The sequence below is a fragment of the Dipodomys merriami genome, unplaced genomic scaffold (genome assembly GCF_024711535.1).
Source record: "Dipodomys merriami isolate MVZ:Mamm:240054 unplaced genomic scaffold, mDipMer1.0.p SCAF_13, whole genome shotgun sequence".
In the NCBI taxonomy this organism is placed as follows: domain Eukaryota; kingdom Metazoa; phylum Chordata; class Mammalia; order Rodentia; family Heteromyidae; genus Dipodomys; species Dipodomys merriami.
Window position 1 is genome coordinate 3,911,566 of NW_027202604.1, and position 21,606 is coordinate 3,933,171.

The window sequence follows — 21,606 nt, forward strand, 5'->3', positions numbered from 1 at the left end:
TATAGTTTACTTTCATCAGCATCCAATGCACTCCACTGCTGTACCTTTTCACCCTTTTTCCTCAGATTCTGTGCACCCCCTATACAGATATGCGCATGAATATGCCATATATAAGGTAAAGAATGCAGAATCATCAGAAAAAGAAAACATAGATTCTAAAAAGTCCTTTGTTTCCCTACCTTTGGAGCATGTATATTATTTTAGATAAATATGAAGAGGTGGTTAGGCATTGCACCTTTGTGATTCTCTCCTAAGACTACCCTCTTTTGGTCTCACTGTATGTGACTCTCTAGCATCTTGTGTTATTTGTCATATCCAGAGCATTTTAGATCTAAGTTCTGCATATCAGAGAGAACATGCTGTTTGTCTTTCTCATCTTGGCTTACTTCACTTACCATGATTTGTTCTACTTCCACCCATTTCCCTGAACATGGCATTGTGTTATTCTTTCTAATGGTTGGGTAAAATTCCATTGTATATAGGTACTATGTTTTTTGGATCCACTCATCTATTGTGGGGCAACTAGATTGTTTCCATATCTAGTCTATTGTAAATAGTGTGGCATTGAACATAGATGTGCAGGTGTCCTTATATGCTGGCTGGTGATGCTCAAGGTAGATGCCAAGAAGTGGCTGGTCACAGGGAAGCTCTATGTTTCGTTTTTTGAGGAAACTCCAGACTTCTTTCCAGAGTGGTTGTATTAGTTTACATTCCTACAGCAGTGCAGTAGGGTTCCTTTTCCCCACATCACCATCAACATTTGTTGTTATTTGAATTCAAAATGTTGGTCAAATCAAACTGGGGTGAGATGGAATCTCAGAGGTGCTTTTGTTTTCATTTGCTTTAATGGCCAGAGATGGTGAACATTTCCTCAGGTAGTTCTTTGCCTTTCTTAATCTCTTCTGAGAACTCTCTCCTTAGCTCCTTTGCCCATTTAATAAGTGGCATATTAAGTTTGGGAGGGGTTAGTTTCTTGCGCTCCCTGTATATATATATTGGATATTGGGCCTTTATATGATGTATTACTGGTAAAGATCTTTTCCCAATTAGTTGGCTGTCTTTCTAGCTTAGTATCTATGTCCTTAGAACAGTGCAGAAACTTTTTATTTTAATGTAGTCCCAGTTGTCCAGTCTCTCTGCTATCTGTTGTGCCCCTGTGACTCTATTTAAGATGTTCCAGCCTATACCTATAAATTCTAATGTTTCTCCTACTCTCTCTTGCAGTAGTTTGAGTTTCAGGTCTGACGTTGAGGTCTTTGATCCACTTTGAATTGATATTAGTACATGGTAACAAGCAAGGACCCACTATTAGTTTTCTGCATATGGTTGACCATTCTCCCAACACCGGTTGTTGAAGAGGCTATGTTTTCTTTCACTGTATGTTTTTGGCTCCTTTGTCGAATATCAGATGCCTGTAAGATTGTGGTTTTATTTCTGGGTCTTCTAATCTGTTCCACTGATCTTCAGGTCTATTTTTGTGCCAACATCAAGCTGTTTTTGTTATTATGGCTCTGAAGTAGAATTTGAAATCTGGTATTGTGATACCACCTGCATTGCCCTTTTTTCCCCTCCAATTGCTTTGGTTATTCTAGGTCTTTTGTTGTCTCATATGAATTTTTGGATTGTTTTCTCTATCTCAGTAAAGAACATCCTTGGACAAACAATGCTACTAAAGCTACCAGCACAACTATGTTTATTGCAGCATTAATTACCATAGCTAAGATATGGAACCAATCCAGATGCCCCTCAGTAGATGAATGGATCAAGAAAATGTGGTATATCTACACAATGGAATTCTATGCCTCCATCAGAAAGAATGACATTGCCCCATTTGTTAGGAAATGGAAAGACTTGGAAAAAATTATATTAAGTGAAGTAAGCAAGGCCCAAAGAAACATAGGTCCCATGGTTTCCCTTATTTGCAATATCTAGTATATATATGAGTCAAGCAGAAAAGGTCAGATAAGGTGATGTTAGGAAAATGAACCCTAAGATATGTATTTAAGTGGTTTTTTTCTTTCATGCATTTGTTTCTACAGCATTTATAAGATTATAAGATTATTTCTTTGTTGCTTTGTATTTCATTCCCCCACAGTATAACCCATGCTTACACTGTATTTGATGTCGGTATAATTTGTGGAGGGGAAGGGGAAAAACAAGTCATTTAAATAAGGATACAGGTGGACCCATTGCAACAATGAGTACAAGTTGTCATGTCGAAAACCAACTTTACAACTTTGGTTGGGGGGGGGGGAGGCTGGGAAGGGATAGGAAGGGTAAACAAAGGAGGAGGCTACAATGCTTGATAAGAAATGTACTCACTATCTTGCCCATGTAATTGTAACCCCTCTGTACAGTATTTTCACAATAAAAAAAAAAACATCCTTGGGATTTTGATGAGGACTGCATTGAAATTGTATATCATTTTTGACAGTATGGCCATTTTCTCAATATGATTCTACCTATCCATTAACATGGAAGATCTTTCCATTTCCTCATGTCCTCTTTGATTTCTTCAGATTTTTATAGCTTTCATTATAACGATTTTTTACATCTTTGGTTAGGTTAATTCCTAAGTATTCTATTAACATTCTATCTATCTACAAAGCATTCGGAAGAGATAGGAAAATATCCTTTGTAAAACTTGATGCCAATTAGAACATTTCTAAGGTGGCAGTGTCCCAATAACTTTAACAAGTATACAACAAATCTAACCAATTGTCAAAAAATTGTCTCTCATAAAATAAGCTAAGGAAATATAATGCTTTTTAAAAAACAATCCAAGACGTGTAATGCCGCAGCCGAGCCGGCAGCAGGGCCGCCTTGGGCAGCCCCGCCAGGCCTCTGGGGACCATGGCACTGAAGCGGATCCAGAAGGAACTGACCGACTTGCAGAGGGATCCTTCTGCCCAGTGTTCTGCAGGACCTGTGGGTGGATGATCGTTGCTCTCACGACCAAAATATATCACCTCAATATCAACAGCAACGGCAGCATGTGCCTGGACATTCTGTGGTGGCAGTGGTCTCCAGCACTGACAGTGTCCAAAGTTCTCTTGTCCATCTGCTCTCTGCTCTGTGACCCCAACCCTGATGATTTTCTGATACCAGAAATAGTCCATACCTACAAGGCCGACCGAGAGAAGTACAACAGACTAGCAAGAGAATGGACACAGAAATATGCTTGAAGGCTGTATGGGAGACTTTGTCCAAAGTAGCTCACCAGGCACAGCGGTCTTCTTGTGAAGACCTGTGAAGACTGCCTGCAGAGGTGTTGGCTGGGCTGCTCACGCATCATCTGTTCTTCCCACATGTGTTGGCCAACCCATTTTCTGGCTGCAGTGCATTGGTGCCACTCTCAGCCATTGTGGCTTTGACAATATCATGTCTTTAATGCCAAATCAACAGCTATTATTCCTGCTGTCCTCTATCCTCTGCAGCACTGCATACTGCACTTCTCACCTCACGCCAAGAAACAGCCAGTGGCAAATTTCAGGATATAAAGCACAGAACATCCCAGGAGAAATAACTTCTTTTTCTGAAGCAAAAGCAAAATTATGGAGCCTGGAAAGATTTGGGTTCTGCTTTTCTATAAGAAGTTTCTCCCAACCCCACCTCCTCCCACCAGGAGCCTATTTGAAATCCAAGTAGAAGCCATTCACAGACCAGAACGCAAGGGACTAAATGTAATTAAAAATGCAATCTCCCCATAACTCTAAATGATAAAAAAATAAAATTAAAAACAATCCAAGTAGTCAATACTAGCTAATCCCATCTAGATCCTATTAGGTTAAAGTATGTGATCAATCAGAGATTCAAGTTACAGAAATTCTGAAAGATGGGTGGAATGTCATTGTCATCCTTCATTTCTCCCTCAGAACTCCTCCTGTCCAAAAAACAAAAACTTACAAGATATAATTAAATAATTACTTCTCAGGATTCCTTTTCTGAATCTCTCTAACCACATTCCACAAGCATTTAGTGTGGGGTTCTGTCACCTCAACTTTTCTCTGTTATTTGTCATTTGTGCATTTGTCAATCAAAGAACAAAAGTTCCTTAATAGCAAAGTCTGTGCAGATGCACTGCTTGTTTGTTCCAGTTCCAGCTCTATCAACAAGTTACTAATCTCTCCACACTTCAGTCTTCATCTATAAAATGGGAGTGAAAATTGTGAGGGTCAATGGTGCTAAACATGTGCAACAGTATATTAACTGTCAGTTTTGACTGAGGCTTTTAGATTGAAAGAGGAACTACAGTTAGCTCAGAGTATTGGCTTAGTGGTAGAGCAATTATTTAGCATTTGCAAAGTCCTAGATTGGATGCCCAGCATCACAGAAGGAGGGGAAAAAAAGCAGAATTAGAGCAAGTTGTATTGATAGGTAGCAGTTAGCCATGAGTGATGGGAAATGAAATGGAACCTAAAATGGAGGGTAAGATCACAAGGTCTCTGAGAGAAAGCATTTCAGTAAAACTTTCCAGGTGGCCAGCCTATGTAGCAACCAAGGTCATGGGATGTCACAAGATAGGTTCCATTATCTCACACCTCAAATCCTAGATACTCAGGAGACTGAGGTCTGAGAATCAAATTTCAGTCTGATCAGAAAAGTCATTAAGACTGCCTCTAATTATCAGTAAGGTGCTATACTGGGTATGTGATTCAAGTGGTAGACAGCTAGCCATGAGCAAAAAAAGGTGAACACAGAGCAATGCCCTGAGTTCAAGCTCCAGTACTGTACAAAAACAAAATAGAACAATGGAAGAAAATGGAGAGTGTCTTATGGCTAAACTGGTAGAAAGATCAAGTCAGAAGGTAATGAATCATGCATGCTACTTCCAGACTGCCAACTCTTGTCTCCAAATTGGTCATCACTCCTATGATATCCAGCATGGTGCCACAATGAATCCATTGTGTTTTGCCCAAAAGACAAAATCCATTGCTGCCCAATGAAGTGGCAAATTGACTCAGGCTTCTAGATCTCTCTGACAGAGTAAACATGCTAGCTCTAGTCATCTCTGTATACTGAGAGAGAGGGGTGGGGTAATTGGCTGGGGTAGTTGCTTAACATTCCAGAATGTTAAGCAAAGGATGTGGGAGAGAAATGGATCCTATCAAGTATGCATGGCAGGCTAAAGGACATGAATGGACAATGCTAGAGGTTAACCTATATTACCAGGAAAGATAGGAGCCATAAGCAAATCAAGAGCAGGAATAGAGACACTTCTGACTATATCAAGAGTACTATTTGAAATACATTCCCAGCAATTGAAACACAAAAAAAGGGGTGCAGGATAAGAAATCAATAACAGACTATTCTGATTAAATGTAATATGTACACCTCTCATATAGTATGGTGAAACCATTTGGTGCAACTAATACACACTTAAAAATGAATGACAGGAAAGAAAAGCAGGCTCTGCTGGGGGAGGAGTACCACCAGTAAGGAGGGGCAAACACAGAAGGCAAAGAAGATGAATATGAGCAAAGAAGAGGAGAGGAGAGGAAAGAGATAGAAGGGTGAGCATGATTGAGATACATTGTATGTATTTTTTAAAAACACAACAACAATCTATACACATTTTTTAGCCTAGTTAAAATCCTGGCAAGATGTTTTTAGCATATGTCAACATCCAGTCTACTACCGAAATGAAGAACTATGAAGTCCATAGCCCTATTTAAACTAATTCTTAAAATTAGTAATATTACAAGGCTATAAAAATGTTTAATATAACTGCTTTTATTAAGTACACTGGCCAAAAGATCATTCACAGAATTTGAATGCATGAAGCTTTACTTTATTGTTAGCCAAAACTTTTTTGAATTCAAAACTGTGTTTTGAATTCAAGGAATTCAAAACTGTGTTTCCTTGATTCTCACAGCACTCTGTTCTTAGAAAAAAACACAGAACATTAATTTAAACTAATTCACTTCAGTAGGATGCCACATATTACTTTTTTTTTGTTTTTGGTCGGTCATGGGGCTTGAACTCTGGGCCTGGGCACTGCTCTCAACTCTTCAGCTCAAGGCTAGCACTCTATCACTTGAGTCACAGCACCACTTCTAGTTTTCTGGTGGTTTATTGGAGATAAGAGTCTCATGAACTTTTCTGCCCCAGCTGGCTTTGAACCACAATCCTCAGATCTCAGCCTCGTGAGTAGCTAGGATTACAGGCACAAGCCACTGGTACCTGGCTGCCACATTTGTAGGCACAAATGCAATCAAGCAGAGTCAAAAGATAACCTTAAGAAAAATAAAAGTGCCTTTAAAATGTACTCCAAAGTTTAACTGAGTAAATGTCTTGTCTATCTTCTACCACTCATAAAAACCCCGCCCCTCCACACACCCACATGTTAAAGAATTATTGAAAGTAGCTCTTATCGTGACCTACATCTTGCAATCCTAGATATTCAGGAGATGGAATCAGAAGGATTTTAAACTCTAAGCTACACCAGTAGTGAGACCCTGTCTCTAAAACACCAGAAATATAAAAAAGCTGGGGCACAGTTCAGATGGAAGAGCACTTGTTCAAGGCTCTGGTTTACTTCCCAGCATCTCAGAAAAAAAGTATTCAAACACTTAAATAGAAATGAACCCAAGTTTCCAACAACTACAATTTACCCAAAATGAATTGTCATTTACTTCTTATTATAAAAGGAATATGTGATTATTGTAGAAATTTGTGAACTACAGAAAAATCACAAAGAAAAACTTAATGTTTCAATAATGCCTTTATATTATCATATAATTATATTTTATTTTTGCAGTAATATCATACTGTATATTTCATAACCTATTTCCTCCATTTAGTATGTCATGAATTGTTTCCACTATTTAATACACAATATGTAATTGTATTACAAAAGTTAATCAACTCCCCACCATTACAAAGTTGTATAAATCCCTTTTTTTCACTCTGAATAGCATTGAGATAAATGTCCTTGCACATAAGTCTGTTTGAACATCCTTCATTGTTTCTTTAGACTAAGATCAGGGAATGGAAAAGCTAAGTTAATGAACATTTTCAATGCTTATGATGGAAAATGAAATTTAGCAGGGCTGAAATTTCTATTTTTGAAAACATTGACTTGATAAGGATGACTTGAATCATATTCTGGGTGGCTTTCTCAAGTGAGAACAGTCTCAAAGCTGAGCTCCTAAATTCCCAGTTAGCCTACTAAATCTTAATGTGAATTGTTTATGCTCTCACCACTGAGGCAGTAGGAAGTCTGAGGACAGGTCTGTCTTGCTTCTACTCCAGTTGATGTCCTCTGTATCTCTTCCCTCCCCTGCCAGTCATAGACATACAATACAGAGGCAAAGGAGGTCAAAGGGTACTGACTAAACTCAAGGTGACTGTAGCCATTTTGCTTGCATCTCTACTGTTCTGCACATATAGTGGCCAACATACTTGTGAAATGTCTCAGACTGAATGTGAAAGACTAAGGGGTAGCTAAATACATCCAAAAGAAATGCAAAAAATATCAAGCAACACTTCCTTAGCTGCCAGATTCCATTTTCAGCCTCTGTTTCATGCTTCCCATAAAAAATGTTATAGGATTTCACAGCAGAAGAGATGAATTACTCACATTTGTGAATAATGATTTTTTTAATTGACTTACCTTTAACCTTGGGTAATATTAACCAAGCTATGTTTTATAATTAGTGAGAAAGATATAGTGACATTGAGGCATAAAGGACAGGGTCTCTAATTGCCTAGTTGAGCTCATAACAACTCAATAGTATCCTTTCAAGCCTGGCCCTCCCATGAATATCCCTGGACCATAAGAATGAACTTTTCCTATGGGGCATGGTGATGTAAGCATTTATGAAACAGAAGCAGACAATTAGGAGATTGAGGCTAGCTTGTGCTATTTGGCAAGTTACAGACTAGTCTGGGCTACACTCTGTACAGAGTGAATGAGAGAGAGGGATAGAGGAAAGAGAAAGTGTATATATAAAAGTATGTGTATGTAAAAGGTTAGAAATTACAGCTGGAATAATATTTCTCTTCTAGTAATGCAACCGCAAAGTCTAGACATTTTTCATTCATTTAAAGATAGACTATTAAAGTTTAACTAGACAGACTCATTAATGAAACTGAAAATGTGTAAGCAGTCAGGAGAAAGTGTTTCAGGTAGAGAAAAAACCTTGTGCAGAATCCAGGACATATTAAAAAAAACTCATTCACAAAACGAAAAGAACAGCTTTTTAGAAATACTTTGGAAACAACAAATGAAAACCTTAATCTTTTAATGAACCGAGTTCTTCAAGGATGGTGTCACTATGAAGTTACTATGAACATTTTCTTATTCTGATATAGACAATGAATTCAGATAGTTTAAAAAATTAACTCTTAATGGAGACTGGGGGAGAATATACACCTAGTATTCATGAGACCCTGGCTTGGATCCCTAGTACACACACACACACACACACACACACACACACACACACACACACACACACACACACACACACACACACACACACACACACACACACACACACACACACACACACACACACACACACACACACACACACACACACACACCGAAAAGGAAAGACTAGAAAGGAGAAGTATAAGACAATGAAGAGCTAAGATTTCTGAGCCAAGATTAAATTTTTAAAAAGGCAGTAACTGTAAAACACATAAAAGGTCAGTAAATATAAATGCCATCTATTTCCCACGTTCCCTGAAGTCAATGCTGAGGGCAATTTATTGTGCTGATATAATCCAGGACTCCTTCACTATGTTGTAATAAACTCACCACTCTCCAACTCCCAAGTTCTCTGACCTAAGTAGGATTGATTCTAACTCCACTTCCAGAAGTAGTTGTCACTCTGAACAGCCTGTCCCTCCTGCCATTGATACAAAGATAAGAAAGGAATTCACATAGACATATTCAGAAGAATTTTGCTGGGGTTTGTAGACAAGAAAAATTATGAAGAGGGCTGGGAAGGTGGCTCAGTGGTAGAGCGCTTGCATTGCATGCATGAGGCCCTGGGTTCGATTCCTCAGCACCACATAAGCAGAAAAAAAAGCCGGAAGTGGCGCTGTGGCTCAAGTGGTAGAGTGCTAGCCTTGAGCTGAAGAGCTGAGGGACAGCACCCAGGCCGAGTTCAGGCCCCACAACCGGACCCCCCCAAAAAAAATTATGAAGAGCAGTTTCCCAAGTTTGAGAAAATTGAGATAGATTCAAATAGTCTCCAGAAAGCATTTCCCATTATATAGCATGAATTCCATACATACCTTGCTATGTGTGGAAAGACAGCATAGCATGAGGTTAAAAGCACAAACTATAGTTCAAATTATAGCCCTTTCTCCTAATCTTAACTACATCTTGACATGTATTACCTTGGGTAATCACTTCAATTCTTTATGATTTAGTTTCCTCATCTACCAATAATAACAACCCACTTGGTAGAGTTAAGACTTAAATGAATACATGAGAATTACTCAGGACATCAACTGGCATAGGTAAATGCTATATAATTGTTAGCTATTATTGTAAGTTAAGTGAGTTAATAAGTGGAAAGTGCTTACAATAATGCCTGACCTGCCAGGTGCTCACACCTGCAATCCTAGTTACTCAAGAGGTTGAGATCTGAGGATCACAGTTCAAAACCAGCTGGGGCAGGAAAGTCCATGAGACTCTTATCACCAATTAACCACCAGAAAACGGTAAATAGCGCTTGTGGCTCAAATGGTAGAGCTGTCCTTGAGCTGAAGAGCTCAAGGACAGCACCCAGGCCCAGAGTTCAAACCCCATGACCAACCAATATAATAATAATAATAATAATAATAATAATAATGCCTGACACAGTGAACTCTATATTAATATTAGATTACTATAGGGTATATATGTATTAGATTATCCATTCATTCAGCCACATAATAAATATTTATTAGGTGCCTTTTCTGTGCTAGATCACTAAGGTTAGTCTAGTACTGTCTTAACAGAAATGTAATGTAATATAAGTGTGAGCCAAATATGCAATTTAAAATAGCTAGTAGGCTGGGAATATAGTTTAGAGGTAGAGTGCTTGCCTAGCATGCATGCATGAAGTCCTGGGTTCCATTCCTCAGTACCACATTACACAGAAAAAGCCAGAAGTGGTGCTGTGGCTAAGTGGTAGAGTGCTAGCTTTGAGTGAAAGAAACTCAGGGACAATGCCCAGGCCCTGAGTTCAAGCCCCAGGTCTGCCAAAAAAAAAAAAAAGTAAAAAAAAATACCTAGTACTTATATCAAAAAAGTTTTTTAAAAAAAGGTAAAGTTACTTTGAATAATTTATTTAACCCATTATCCACAATATTGTCATTTCAACATTTCATCAATATGAAAACATGTTACATTAATCTTTCATTTTTTGGGGGGGGGGTCAGTTGTGGGGCTTAAACTCTGGGCCTGGGTGCATCCCTCAGCTCTTCAGTTCAAGGTAAATGCTCTGCCACTTGAGCCACAGCACCACTTCCAGTTTTCTGGTAGTTAACTGGAGATAAGAGTCTAACTTTCCTGCCCAAGCTGACTTTGAACTGTGATCCTCAGATCTCAGCCTCCTGACTAGCTAGGATTATAGGGGTGAGCCACCAGCGCTTGGCTTTATCTTTAAAAAAAATATTTTTCAGAAGTTTTTGACCAATCACATACCAGCCAGCTCTGAGGAAGCAAACCTGAAAGTGTGTCAAAACCATTTTTCTGCTCAAAAGTTTAAGAACCTACTCTCAAAGCATAAAACCCTTACTCCCTTCCTTGGACCCGGGCCAGTAGGAAGTAGCCAGAAAAAACACCACCACACTCTCATTTTTCTTGTGCTTCCAGTGTTAAGAATGATGGAGAATGACTTAAAGTCAAAACACTCACCTCGCGCCCCCCCCCCCCAATTCATAAAAACTGCCCGGATGCAGACCTTGTTGAATATTAATTGTCTCCCACCCTCTTCCCAAACAGACACAGCAGTTTTAAGAGATAACCTGTGAATTGAAGGCCCTATCATTTGTTGACTTGTTAAGATTCAATCTTTGTGCAAAGAGCCCCTACCCCTGTTCTCACCCTGCCTTCCTTTCTGTGACAAACCACCCCAGACCCCTGCCCCACTTAACTTCACTCACTCTGCCTAACTAAAGGAGACCTCAGTTGTAAGAAAGTATGTCATTGTCTCTCCAGTCTGTCTGGAAGACTATGCCATCCCTCTCAAATCAGTTGGGTCTGTTAAGTTCATTTTCTGCTCTTTCTTTATTCTAATACCATCATGACTAAGTTTCCTAACAAAATTTCATCTCTCAAATCAACATGAAATTAAATCATCCTCTCAGAGTGTCTATGGATCATGCTTGTAATCCTAGCTGCTCAGGAGACTTGAAACTTGAGGATTGCTTCAAACAGGTCAGGAAAGTCCTTGAGACTCTACTTTGCAATTAACCACAATGAAGCAAGAAGTGGAGCTCTGGCTCAGGTGGTAGCCTTGAGCTCTTTAGACTAAGGGAGCACTCAAGCCCTAGAACTGGCACACACAAAAATAAACAACACCCTGTAAATTCTAGGCATCACATATACAATCTTAACTAACCTATTTTGTAATTCTCCAAATGTAATTTTCATGTTTCCTTTAGAAAAGGTCTTTTTCCCAATATAACAAGTAGCTTGAGGGATTCTTAAAAACATAGGTCCCATGGTTTCCCTTATTTACAAAAACTAGTATAAGTTTAGGGCAAGCAGAAAAGGTCAAAAGCTATGTACATATAACCAGATAAGATGATGTTAAGTGAAATGAATCCCAAGACAGGGACACAAATTTTTTTCTTCTTTCTTGCTATTGTTTTTAGTGTATTTATAATGTACTATGTGATTTTTGTTTGTTTGTTTCTTTGGTATGTCCCTCCCCCACAGTATAACCCCTGTTTTCACCGTATTTGATTGCAGTGCCCAGCATCTTCTATATACATTTTTCTAATGGGAGGGAGGGGAAGGGAAAAAACAAAATGTTTAAATAGGGATACAGGTTGACCCACTGTAACAATGATATGTGCAAGATCTCATTGGGGTGGGAGGTGGGGGAGTAGTTGGGGAGATAGGGGAAAAACAAAGGAGGAGGCATCAATGCTCAATAGGAAATGTACTCATTACCTTACTCATGTAACTGTACAGTATTTTTACAATAAAATGTATGTTAAAAATGTAAAAAATTTAAAAAAAAAGTCTGGGACTCTACATAGGTAAGCACCAACACCTTGAACTACGAATGCGATGGCCAGACTTAACGTGACGGGGGCAGCAAGGAATGCGGTCCGTATTTCGTGAACGTCCTCGGCACCCCATTAATCCAGGTGTCACCTCCACAATCCCGACAGGCAGCAGCCAGTGCTAACACGCGGAGGAAAGCGTCGTGCTGTCCTCAAAGCTCCATGACTGCTGAACCCGGGGCAGAAGGCTGGTGTCAAAGGGAATAAGCACTAGCGGAGGGCCGCAGCGGAGGCCGCTCGGAGGCGCGACCACTCGGTGCTTTACGGTACAGACACCACGTGACGCCAAACTTCCACCCTGAAACAGTAACAGGGCTGGACAGTTCCGGAGGAGTTTAGTCCTGTCAGCGTTCTTCAAGGCTTGCCTACCCGGACAGTATTTGACTCTCCACTAGAAAGCGGCTCCTCGCCCTCGCTCGCCACTGGTGCAAAGCAACTCCACCGCCTCCACTTTTAGAGACGTGCGGAAGTGGCACGCTTGGTCACGCTGACGTCACATCCGGTCGCTTACCACACCACCTCCACCTGAAAGGAAGTGGAGTGCGTGACCTGGCAAATCTCCAATCCGGAACGTGTTTCCCAAGCAGCCAATGGGTGGTCCAATCGTGGCCTGTGACGTTTTTAGTGGGCGGGGCGCTAACCTAGGTACGGAAGCCGAAGGAGGCGTTAGTTGTTTTTGTGTGTGTGTGTGTGTGTTTGTGTGTGTTGGGTTTATTTTGTGTGTGTGTGTGTGTGTTTTTTTTTTAGCCAACCGGAAGCTGGGAGCTGGGAGCAAGATGGTTTACATCTCGAATGGTGAGTTGGAGGTGCTGCGGGGGGCGATCTCTGGGACCTGAGAGGCTAGACCCCAAGTTTCTGCTGCCCTCGCTCGCCGAGCCCGGTGCTTGGGGTGACTTTTCCCGGCATCAGTGCCTAGCGGCCGGGCGGAGCCCGAGGCGAGGTCGCTCGGGCCTCCGGCGCGTCGGCTTCTGGTCCCCGATCCCTTCTGGGCACTGATTGGTACTGAGCTCGCTCGCTTTTTCTTGTTGGGAAAAGTGGGCTTTCCTTCCTCTCAGGTGCGGCCATCCTTAATTACTAGTGAAAACCCCCGTAGACCCTGTGTACCTAGCGCTTTGGGTTGGGCACTGGCAAAACTGGCTTATTTCGATGAAGAAAGTGCAGATCGCTTCAATTGCTTGCTCAGTCAAGCAAAGTGGGCTGGCGTCGCCGCTTTGTTATCAACTGTATTGCCTCGTTCTATGGCCTGCAAGGGAAAAGAATGGAGTTGAGCTAAGATGATCATTAAAGAACAACTTTGGATGAGCTTTTCTCCCCCCAAGAGCGTAGCTAGTCATACATGGTAATATTTTGCCCAAATGTCAAGGAGCTCAGGGAAAAAGTTCATCCACGAGCAGCAAGTTGATTATTACTGGAATCAAAAATCTTAAAGAGGGTCGTAATAGTATGAATTCACAAAGAAAATAACTGGAAAGGAATGACAGCGTGAATAATTCAGACCAGCACTGGAACAATCTGTTTTCCTTAAATGAAATTCCTTGGTGTTGTCTTAGCAAATAGTTCTTAGATTACTGGAAGTAAATGCTAGTTCCGTTGGAGTCCTGTGTGTATCTCGAGTCAATTGAGGACCTCAGTTGAGTGTATTTTTTCATTCCTTTCAAAAACCTCATCTCCCACCTTATTTTGTTGTTTAGTAATTATTTTCCATTTTTATTAGCATCAGTTGTACGAATTTGTAAGGGGTTCAAATTAAATTGCCATTATAATTATTTTCCATTTTTATTAGCACAGTTGTACAGGTGTGTGGAGGTAAATTCTTTCTGACATATCCATATATGTATAGTGTATCTTGATCTCACACCAGCTGTGCCACTCTCCTTCCTTCCCTCACCCTCTTCCCAAAAGAGCTTCAGCAAGCTTCATTGTTTCATTTTTACACATAATGATCCTATATTCACTCTCACCCTTTCTGTTCACCCTCCTCATTCCACCAGTATTAGGGCTTGGTTTACATTCCTATCACTCATTTTTAAAGGGGTTTCATGATATTTCACACATGGATACACAGCACTTTAGATTGACTTTTTAGATTACTCTAGCTGTCCCCATTTCCTCAACACAACTATTCAACAACTTTTCAATGATGATAGTTTTACCATCTTCCTTCATAAATAAAATGTGTCACAGATCAATCCTATTTAATCTCCCATTTTCTCTTAACTTGGGCACTTGGAAATTTTAGTTTGTGTTTCTATTCTTTGTGATTAAGGCTGGTAGCTTCTATTTATGCATTATTAAATACCTTATTTGTAAAGTTCCCTAATATGTGTGCATCATCTTGTTTGAGCCACTTAAATCCTGTTAAGATTTTTATTTTGCACTTCTCAGCCTCCTGAGTAGCTAGGATTACCTGCACCTGGCTAAAGCTGTTCTTTCATACAGATATTCTGGCTTCTTGATTTTGCAAGGCTGAAACTAGTACTTTTTCTGTTGTGTTTCTCTTTAAAAATAGAATCAGTTTGCTTGAGATAAAACTGGAATCTATTAGATCAGGAACATCCTGTTAAAATAGTCATTTTACTGAAGAATGAGTTCTCTTCAGTACTTGTAGCTAAGAGACACTTTGATTTATAAGAATTTGTCAAAATAATTCTAAAAAGAGTATATATGATCTTTTTGCCTTACAACAAGCAAGGACTTTGCAAGTGAAAAGAAGTGCTCCGAATACAGTTAATGGAAGCAGAGGTGTAACCACCCCTTTATGTTCACCCAGCCCATTTATTTCTAACAAATGCTTGAGTAAATAGATGTATGCCCATGTTTATAGCAGTGTATTTCACAAGTATTTCAAGGGTTCATTGACAGATGAATAGATAACAAAAATGTAGTGTCTCTGTCTCTCTCGGTCTCTCTTAAACACTCACATACACACACACACGAGTATTAGCCCATCTTTAAGAAGGAAAGAAAATTTTACATACCCTACAGTGTGGATGAACCTTAAAAAATTATGCAAAGTAAAATGAGCCAATCACAAAAAATAGAAATTAGTTCCTGTTATATGAGATTCTTTCCATAATCAAATTCAGAGTTTAATGAGTTTCAGCTGGGCAAGGTATCCACTTTAGAAATAGATGGTGGTGATATCAATACAACTAGGTGAATGTATTTATGCCACACAGCTTCACACTTAAACTTAGTTAAAATAGTAATAGTAAATTTTATAAAGTAACATCACTAAAATGTCAGCAGTGTCAGGCACTAAAATGTTTTATTATGTTATGTGCATTTTACCAGAGATGTGGGCAGGGAGGAGGATGGACATAGTATACTTATTCTTACATTGACTGGAAAAAATGGATATGTTGAAACGTGTTTATTATTGTTAACTTATTAATCTCTTTGGGTTAGAGATTTGTAGCACTCAAGAAGCTTCTTTATTCTTGTCTATAGGGCAAGTGTTGGACAGCCGGAGTCAATCCCCATGGAGATTATCTTTGATAACAGATTTCTTCTGGGGAATAGCAGAGTTTGTCGTTTTGTTGTAAGTATAATAGTGCTCAATTGAGCTGATCTCTTACAGAATTAACATTAGATATATATTGGTTATGTGGAATGAGCTCAGCTTTTCTGAAGCACTTTTTTTTAACATTTTAAAAAATTAGCTTGTATTATACAAAGGGGGGATTTATCATTAACACTTCTACAAATTTATATCTTAGTCTCATCTGAAGCACTTTTTTTTTTTTTTTGGTCAGTCATGAGGCTTGAACTCTGGGCCTGGGTGCTGTCCCTGAGTTCTTCAGCTCTACTACTTGAGCCACAGTGCCACTTCCAGTTTTCTGGTGATTTATTGGAGATGAGAGTCTCAGGGACTTTCCTGTCCGGGCTGGCTTTGAACCGCTTTCCTCAGATCTGAGCCTCCTAAGTAAGTAGCTAGGATTACAGGTGTGAACCACCAGCACCCTGCTTGAAGCACTTTTTTTTTTTTTTTTTTTCCAGTTGTGGGTGGGTCCTGAACTCTGGGCCTGGGCACTGTCCCTCAGCTCTTCAGCTCAAGACTAGCGCCCTACCACTTGAGCCACAGGGCCACTTCCAGCTTTTTTCTGCTTCTGTGGTGCTGAGGAATTAAACCCAGGGCCTCATGAATGCAAGGCAACCACTCTACTACTGAGCCAATTTCCCAGCCCTGAAGCACCTTCTAATTGTAATTTTTTTTTTTTTTTTTTTGTCAATCCAGGGGCCTGAACTCTGGGACTGTCCCTAAGCTTCTTTTTGCTTAAGGCTAGTGCTCTACCACTTCCACAGTACCAATTCTGGCTCTTTCTGTTTATGTGGTACTGAGGAATTGAACCCAGGGCTTCATGAGTACTAGGCAGGCACTCTATCACTAAGCCATGTTCTCATTCCTAATTGTAATTATTTAGCTACCTTTTTCTTTTTTTTCTTTTTTTTTTTGTCAGTCCTGGGGCTTGCACTCAGGCTTGCGCATTGTCCCTAAGCCTCTTTATCTCAATGCTAGCACTCTACCACTTCTGGCTTTTTCTATGTATGTGGACTGAGGAATTGAACCCAGGGCCTCATGCATGCTAGGCAAACACTGTACCACTGAGCCACCTTCCCAGTCCAAACATCATATAGAATGTTTTCCTTTTTTTTTTTTTTTTTGTCGGTCGTGGGGCTTGAACTCTGGTCCCTCAGCTCTTCAGCTCAAGGCGAGCGCTCTACCACTTGAGCTACAGCGCCACTTCCGGTTTTCTGGTGATTTATTGGAGATAGGAGTCTCATGGTCTCTCCTGCCCGGGCTGGCTTTGAACCGTGATCCTCAGATCTCAGCCTCCTGAGTAGCTAGGATTACAGGCGTGAGCCACCAGTGCCCGGCCCTTTTTTTTTTTTTTTTTTTTTGGTCAGGTCGTGGGGCTTGAACTCTGGGCCTGGGCACTGACCCTGAACTCTTCAGCTCAAGGATAGTGCTCTACCACTTGAGCCACAGTGCCACTTCCTAGCTAGCTTTTCAAAGGCAAATTGAGATTTGTTTAGTGATAGGCTTCCATAACCTTTTGATTAATGAATATCAGTTCATTTGATTGGCAAAACTTGTGTCTTAACCTTGGTGCTAACTCTGTCAGCCTGCAGTCAGACCTGTCCAGTCTGTCAAGTTACTATGCCTCACTTTTCTCTACTTATTCTTGATTTCCCATTTGTGTATGCAACTTGATGTTTCATGTTACACTATAAGTACATAAAAAGTATTAACTCTTGATTTTTAAAATATCTGAGGTAGCTATCTCTTTTTAAATTGTTAGGATTTATGTAGAATAGATAAAATTTAACCAGTTCTTTATTAATTTAACTATTAAAACCTGGTCCATTTCAGTGGATTTTCATAAAACCCTATGCCTCTGGTGTCTGCTCTCAGCCTCTTCTTCTCCAAGCTGATCTTGGACAGGTTATGACAGAGGAGAAATGCAGTGGCAAGGGATATAAGATAATATGAAAACAGACACCAACTGGAAGAAGGAAGTCATGAGTGACTGGTTTCGTACTGTTTAGGGAATAAGAAATAGAAGATACTATTATTTGGCAGAGTACATAGCACATTCTGTTTAGGTGCATACTTAAGATAGAAAGTAGTGCCGGGCACCAGTGGCTCACGCCTGTAATCCTAGCTACTCAGGAGGCTAAGATCTGAGGATCACGGTTCAAAGCCAGCCCGGGCAGAAAAGTCTGTGAGACTCTGATCTCCAATAAACCACTAGAAAACCAGAAGTGGCTCTGTGGCTCAAGGGGTGTAGCACTTGCCTGGAGCTGAAGAGCTCAGGGATATCGGCCAGGCCCAAGGTTCAAGCCCCATGACCAACAACAACAAAAAAAAAAAGATAGTAGTATAAGATCATAGCGTCCAAGATATGTGAATTTGGAAATCATCTAGTGTACACTACCTCTCATAGAGATGATACTGTGTTTTATAATGGTTTCAAAAGTGATACTCTATTGTTTTCTGCCTCTGGTTTCAGTTTCAAAACTCTGCTACAACAAGATGTGAAGAAAGGAAGAGGCTATGGAAGCTCATCGGATTCCAGATATGATGATGGAAGAGGGTATGGCTTCATTGATAAGTTGTTTACTCCTTTGCATCTTTTAATTACTTTCAGTATTTTAGGTAGTGTTAAGACATACGGAAATTAAAGTTCAAATCTTCATTTCACAAAATTCATGGATTACTATAAATAAAAGTCAAGTTGCCTCCATTTGATAAACAGTTAATCTGGCAAAGCTAAAATAAATATTGTATATTCTATGGGAAAAGTTTGCCCTAGAGGATGAAGATGGAAGGCCAATGTTAAAATCTAGAGATTTTTCCTTTGCAATTTGAATTTTTAGCTGCTAATGAAAATGTCAGCTAAGCAGCACTGGGTGAAGTGGCATTGTGGCTCAAAGTGGTAGAGCACTAGTCTTGAACAAAAAAAACTCAGGGTCAGTTCCTAGGCCCTGAGTTCAGGCCCCACTACTGGGAAAAAGAAAAAAGAAAAGAAAGGAAGGAAAGAAAGAGAAAGGAAGCAAGCAAGCCAGGAATTCCTGGACACCTGGAACCAGTAGCTCATACCTGTAATCCTCAGGAGGCTGAGATCTAAGGATCATGGTTCAAAACCAGCCTGAGCAGGAAAGTCCATGAGACTCTTATTTTCAGTTAACCACCAGAAAACCAGAGGCAGCACTCTGTCTCAAGTGATAGAGCACTTGCCTTGAGCTGAAGAGCTCAAGGATAGCTCCTAGGCCCAGAGTTCAAGTCTCATGACCAACAGAAAAAAAAAAAATAGCACTAGGCTGGGTTTGTGTTTCCATATTGTAGAAGTCAGCTAGTGCTGCCTTTTGCCTGAGCACTTTCAGGAGGTAGAACAATTCATCATAAGCCTTGCTTGACTCAGTTTCCTCAAGTGTTTGATGTATCTGATCACTGTGTTTGAATTTTTATCTAACCTAAATGGTAGTTTCTAGTTAAAGAATCTTTCAAGATCCTGTAGTTGCTAAAAAAGAAGAGCCCAATTAAACACTTAAAAAGAACCAGTTGAGGTTGTGTTTATCAAATAGTAGCTATATAACTTTATCTTTTATGATTAGGCCACCAGGAAACCCTCCCCGAAGAATGGGTCGAATCAATCATCTTCGTGGCCCCAGTCCCCCTCCAATGGCTGGTGGATGAGGAAGGTAACTTAAAATCTGAAAATATTCTGTAGAATTTTATCTTGAAAATGCTTCTTGAGGAATGTTTTTTTTTAGGAAAATAAGTTATATAACATTTAACTTTTACTTTATTTGGAAAAAATATGCCTTAACTCTAGAAAAACTGGTTGACTCTTTTTAATCAATATCATTTGAGGAAGATTATGTAATAAATAATAGGTTGAGATTTTTATTTCCTCTTTCCCTGTCCTATTCCTTAGACCACTTTAGTTACTAGCTTGCTTCACTCTTCTCTTTCAACCCCCAGGAATTTCATGTTAATTTTTATATACATTTCCAGTGTAATACTAGCTACTAAAGGTTATAATCTCGTGTTTTAGGTAAATGTCTGCTCTAAGAAGCAGACAACTTGACATGCACATTCATAGAAGGAAAAGATCAAGAATGGAAGGCTGATCGTTCTAGATAAGAAGATGAATGTGTATGTCCAAACAAGGATTGCTCTGTGTCCTCACAGGTGAATGAGGTCATGCTGGGAATTCCCTCCACAGGGATCTGGCCTGACTGATAGCAGTTCTATAAATACACATGTTTGTCTCATCCTTTTTGTATAGTTTATTAAAGTATTAACATAGTTTTAATTAGTAAATCTTTTTAGGTTGCAAAATTTGACTTTGAATCTTTGTATGTAATCTAAAACCTCTAAATCTGAAGAAAATAAAGGCTATACTGTACTGTATTAAAGAACTGTTAGTGTCACCTTTTTTCAATTTCTGAAATGCTGTTCATTGTTCATTTGTTTTCATTTATAAATAAACTACACTGTTTCAGTAGTATGCATATAATAAGTGTGCTTTTGAATTTTTTAATGTATTTGTCCTATGAATCTTTAATACATTGTCTAATTTGCTATCAAACGTTATTGTTAGGGTTATAAACTCAGCAAGATCTAGCTTCAAAATGAAGATAAACTAGGTAATCATAGCGGCAGGGACTTCAATTCTATTTGAATTCAATACCATTCCTTAAGATTATGCCAATTGGTTTTAAACCCCATCTGAATAGTGATAGCGTTCATGTCTTTTACACAGCAGAAATCTCTATGAGAATTTTTTCTTTATCCAGCCTTTTTATTTTGTTGTTGTTGTTTTTTGAGATAGTGTTGCTACATAGCCCTGGTTGCCCTCAAATTTATGATCCTATTGGTGCTACCCAAGTGCTGGGATTACAGGTATGTGCTACCATACCATCTTACCCCAGTTTCTTGAACAGTGATAAGCACTGGAATCTTTATTGGAAAAATGAATAACACAGATAATTGTAACGGCAGTGTCCAATAGATGTTGAAATCACTGTTTATGTGAAAGCTGTTTACCATTATCAATACATATTTTATTTTTGGTAGTTCATGGGGCTTGAGTTCTGGGCCTGGGCACTATCCCTGAGTTCTTCAGCTCAAGGCAAGTGCTCTACCACACCACTACTTCCCGGTTTTCTCATGGACTTTCCTGCCAAGGCTGGTTTCGAACCATGATCCTCAGATCATGAGTAGCTAAGATTACAGGCATGACCTACCAGTGCCCGCATACCATTATCAATATTTATTCAATTGTATTTGTGAGGAATAGGGATGTAGTGGCATAAGAGACTTGTGTTCAAAGATTAAGCAATTAAAGCCAGGTGCTGGTGAAGGGAAGCCGTGAGAGTTTAAAAGCATGGGTGTAACATCTGATTTTTGTTTGAGAGAACTCATTGGTAATACTTTAATAAGCAGACTGCTAGAAACATAATATTGACAAGCTTTGTGATATTTTAAAACATTTGGACAACTATGTGGAGGACATTAGAAAACACAACTGAAAAGAGCAAGTCCATTGAAAAAGCTGTTGTAGACTGGGCTACACGTAAGTGGTAGAGCCTCTTGCCTATCATGCCCAAGACCCTGGGGTTTGATTCCTAGCTCTTGAGAGAAGAGGAATAGTTTGTAGTCATCCAGGTGGTAGTTGTTTACTTAGGCAAGGGCTACATCATTGGATGCATTCAAGGTCTCTTTTTTTTGTTTTTGTTTTTATTTGTTTTGTTTTGGTGGTACTGAGGCTTGAACTTAAGGCCTCATGCTCTTGCTTAGCTTTTTTTTTTTGGTTCAAGGCTGGCACTCTACCACTTGAGCCACACCTCCACTTC

At 39.6% G+C, this 21,606-nt stretch overlaps 1 protein-coding gene and 1 pseudogene across 1 annotated transcript; both read left to right on the forward strand.

The window, feature by feature from the left end:
* The first annotated feature begins 2,853 nt into the window (after window positions 1-2,853).
* Window positions 2,854-3,185, forward strand: LOC138824515 (ubiquitin-conjugating enzyme E2 D4 pseudogene; annotated as a pseudogene).
* A 9,684-nt stretch (window positions 3,186-12,869) lies between these two features.
* Window positions 12,870-19,450, forward strand: Selenok (selenoprotein K). The gene is made up of 4 exons (XM_070018503.1): window positions 12,870-13,035; window positions 15,691-15,781; window positions 18,255-18,338; window positions 19,360-19,450. Exons 1-4 carry the CDS (start codon window positions 13,017-13,019, stop codon window positions 19,448-19,450), a joined length of 285 nt encoding a protein of 94 aa, XP_069874604.1. The 5' UTR covers window positions 12,870-13,016.
* Window positions 19,451-21,606: the final 2,156 nt, after the last annotated feature.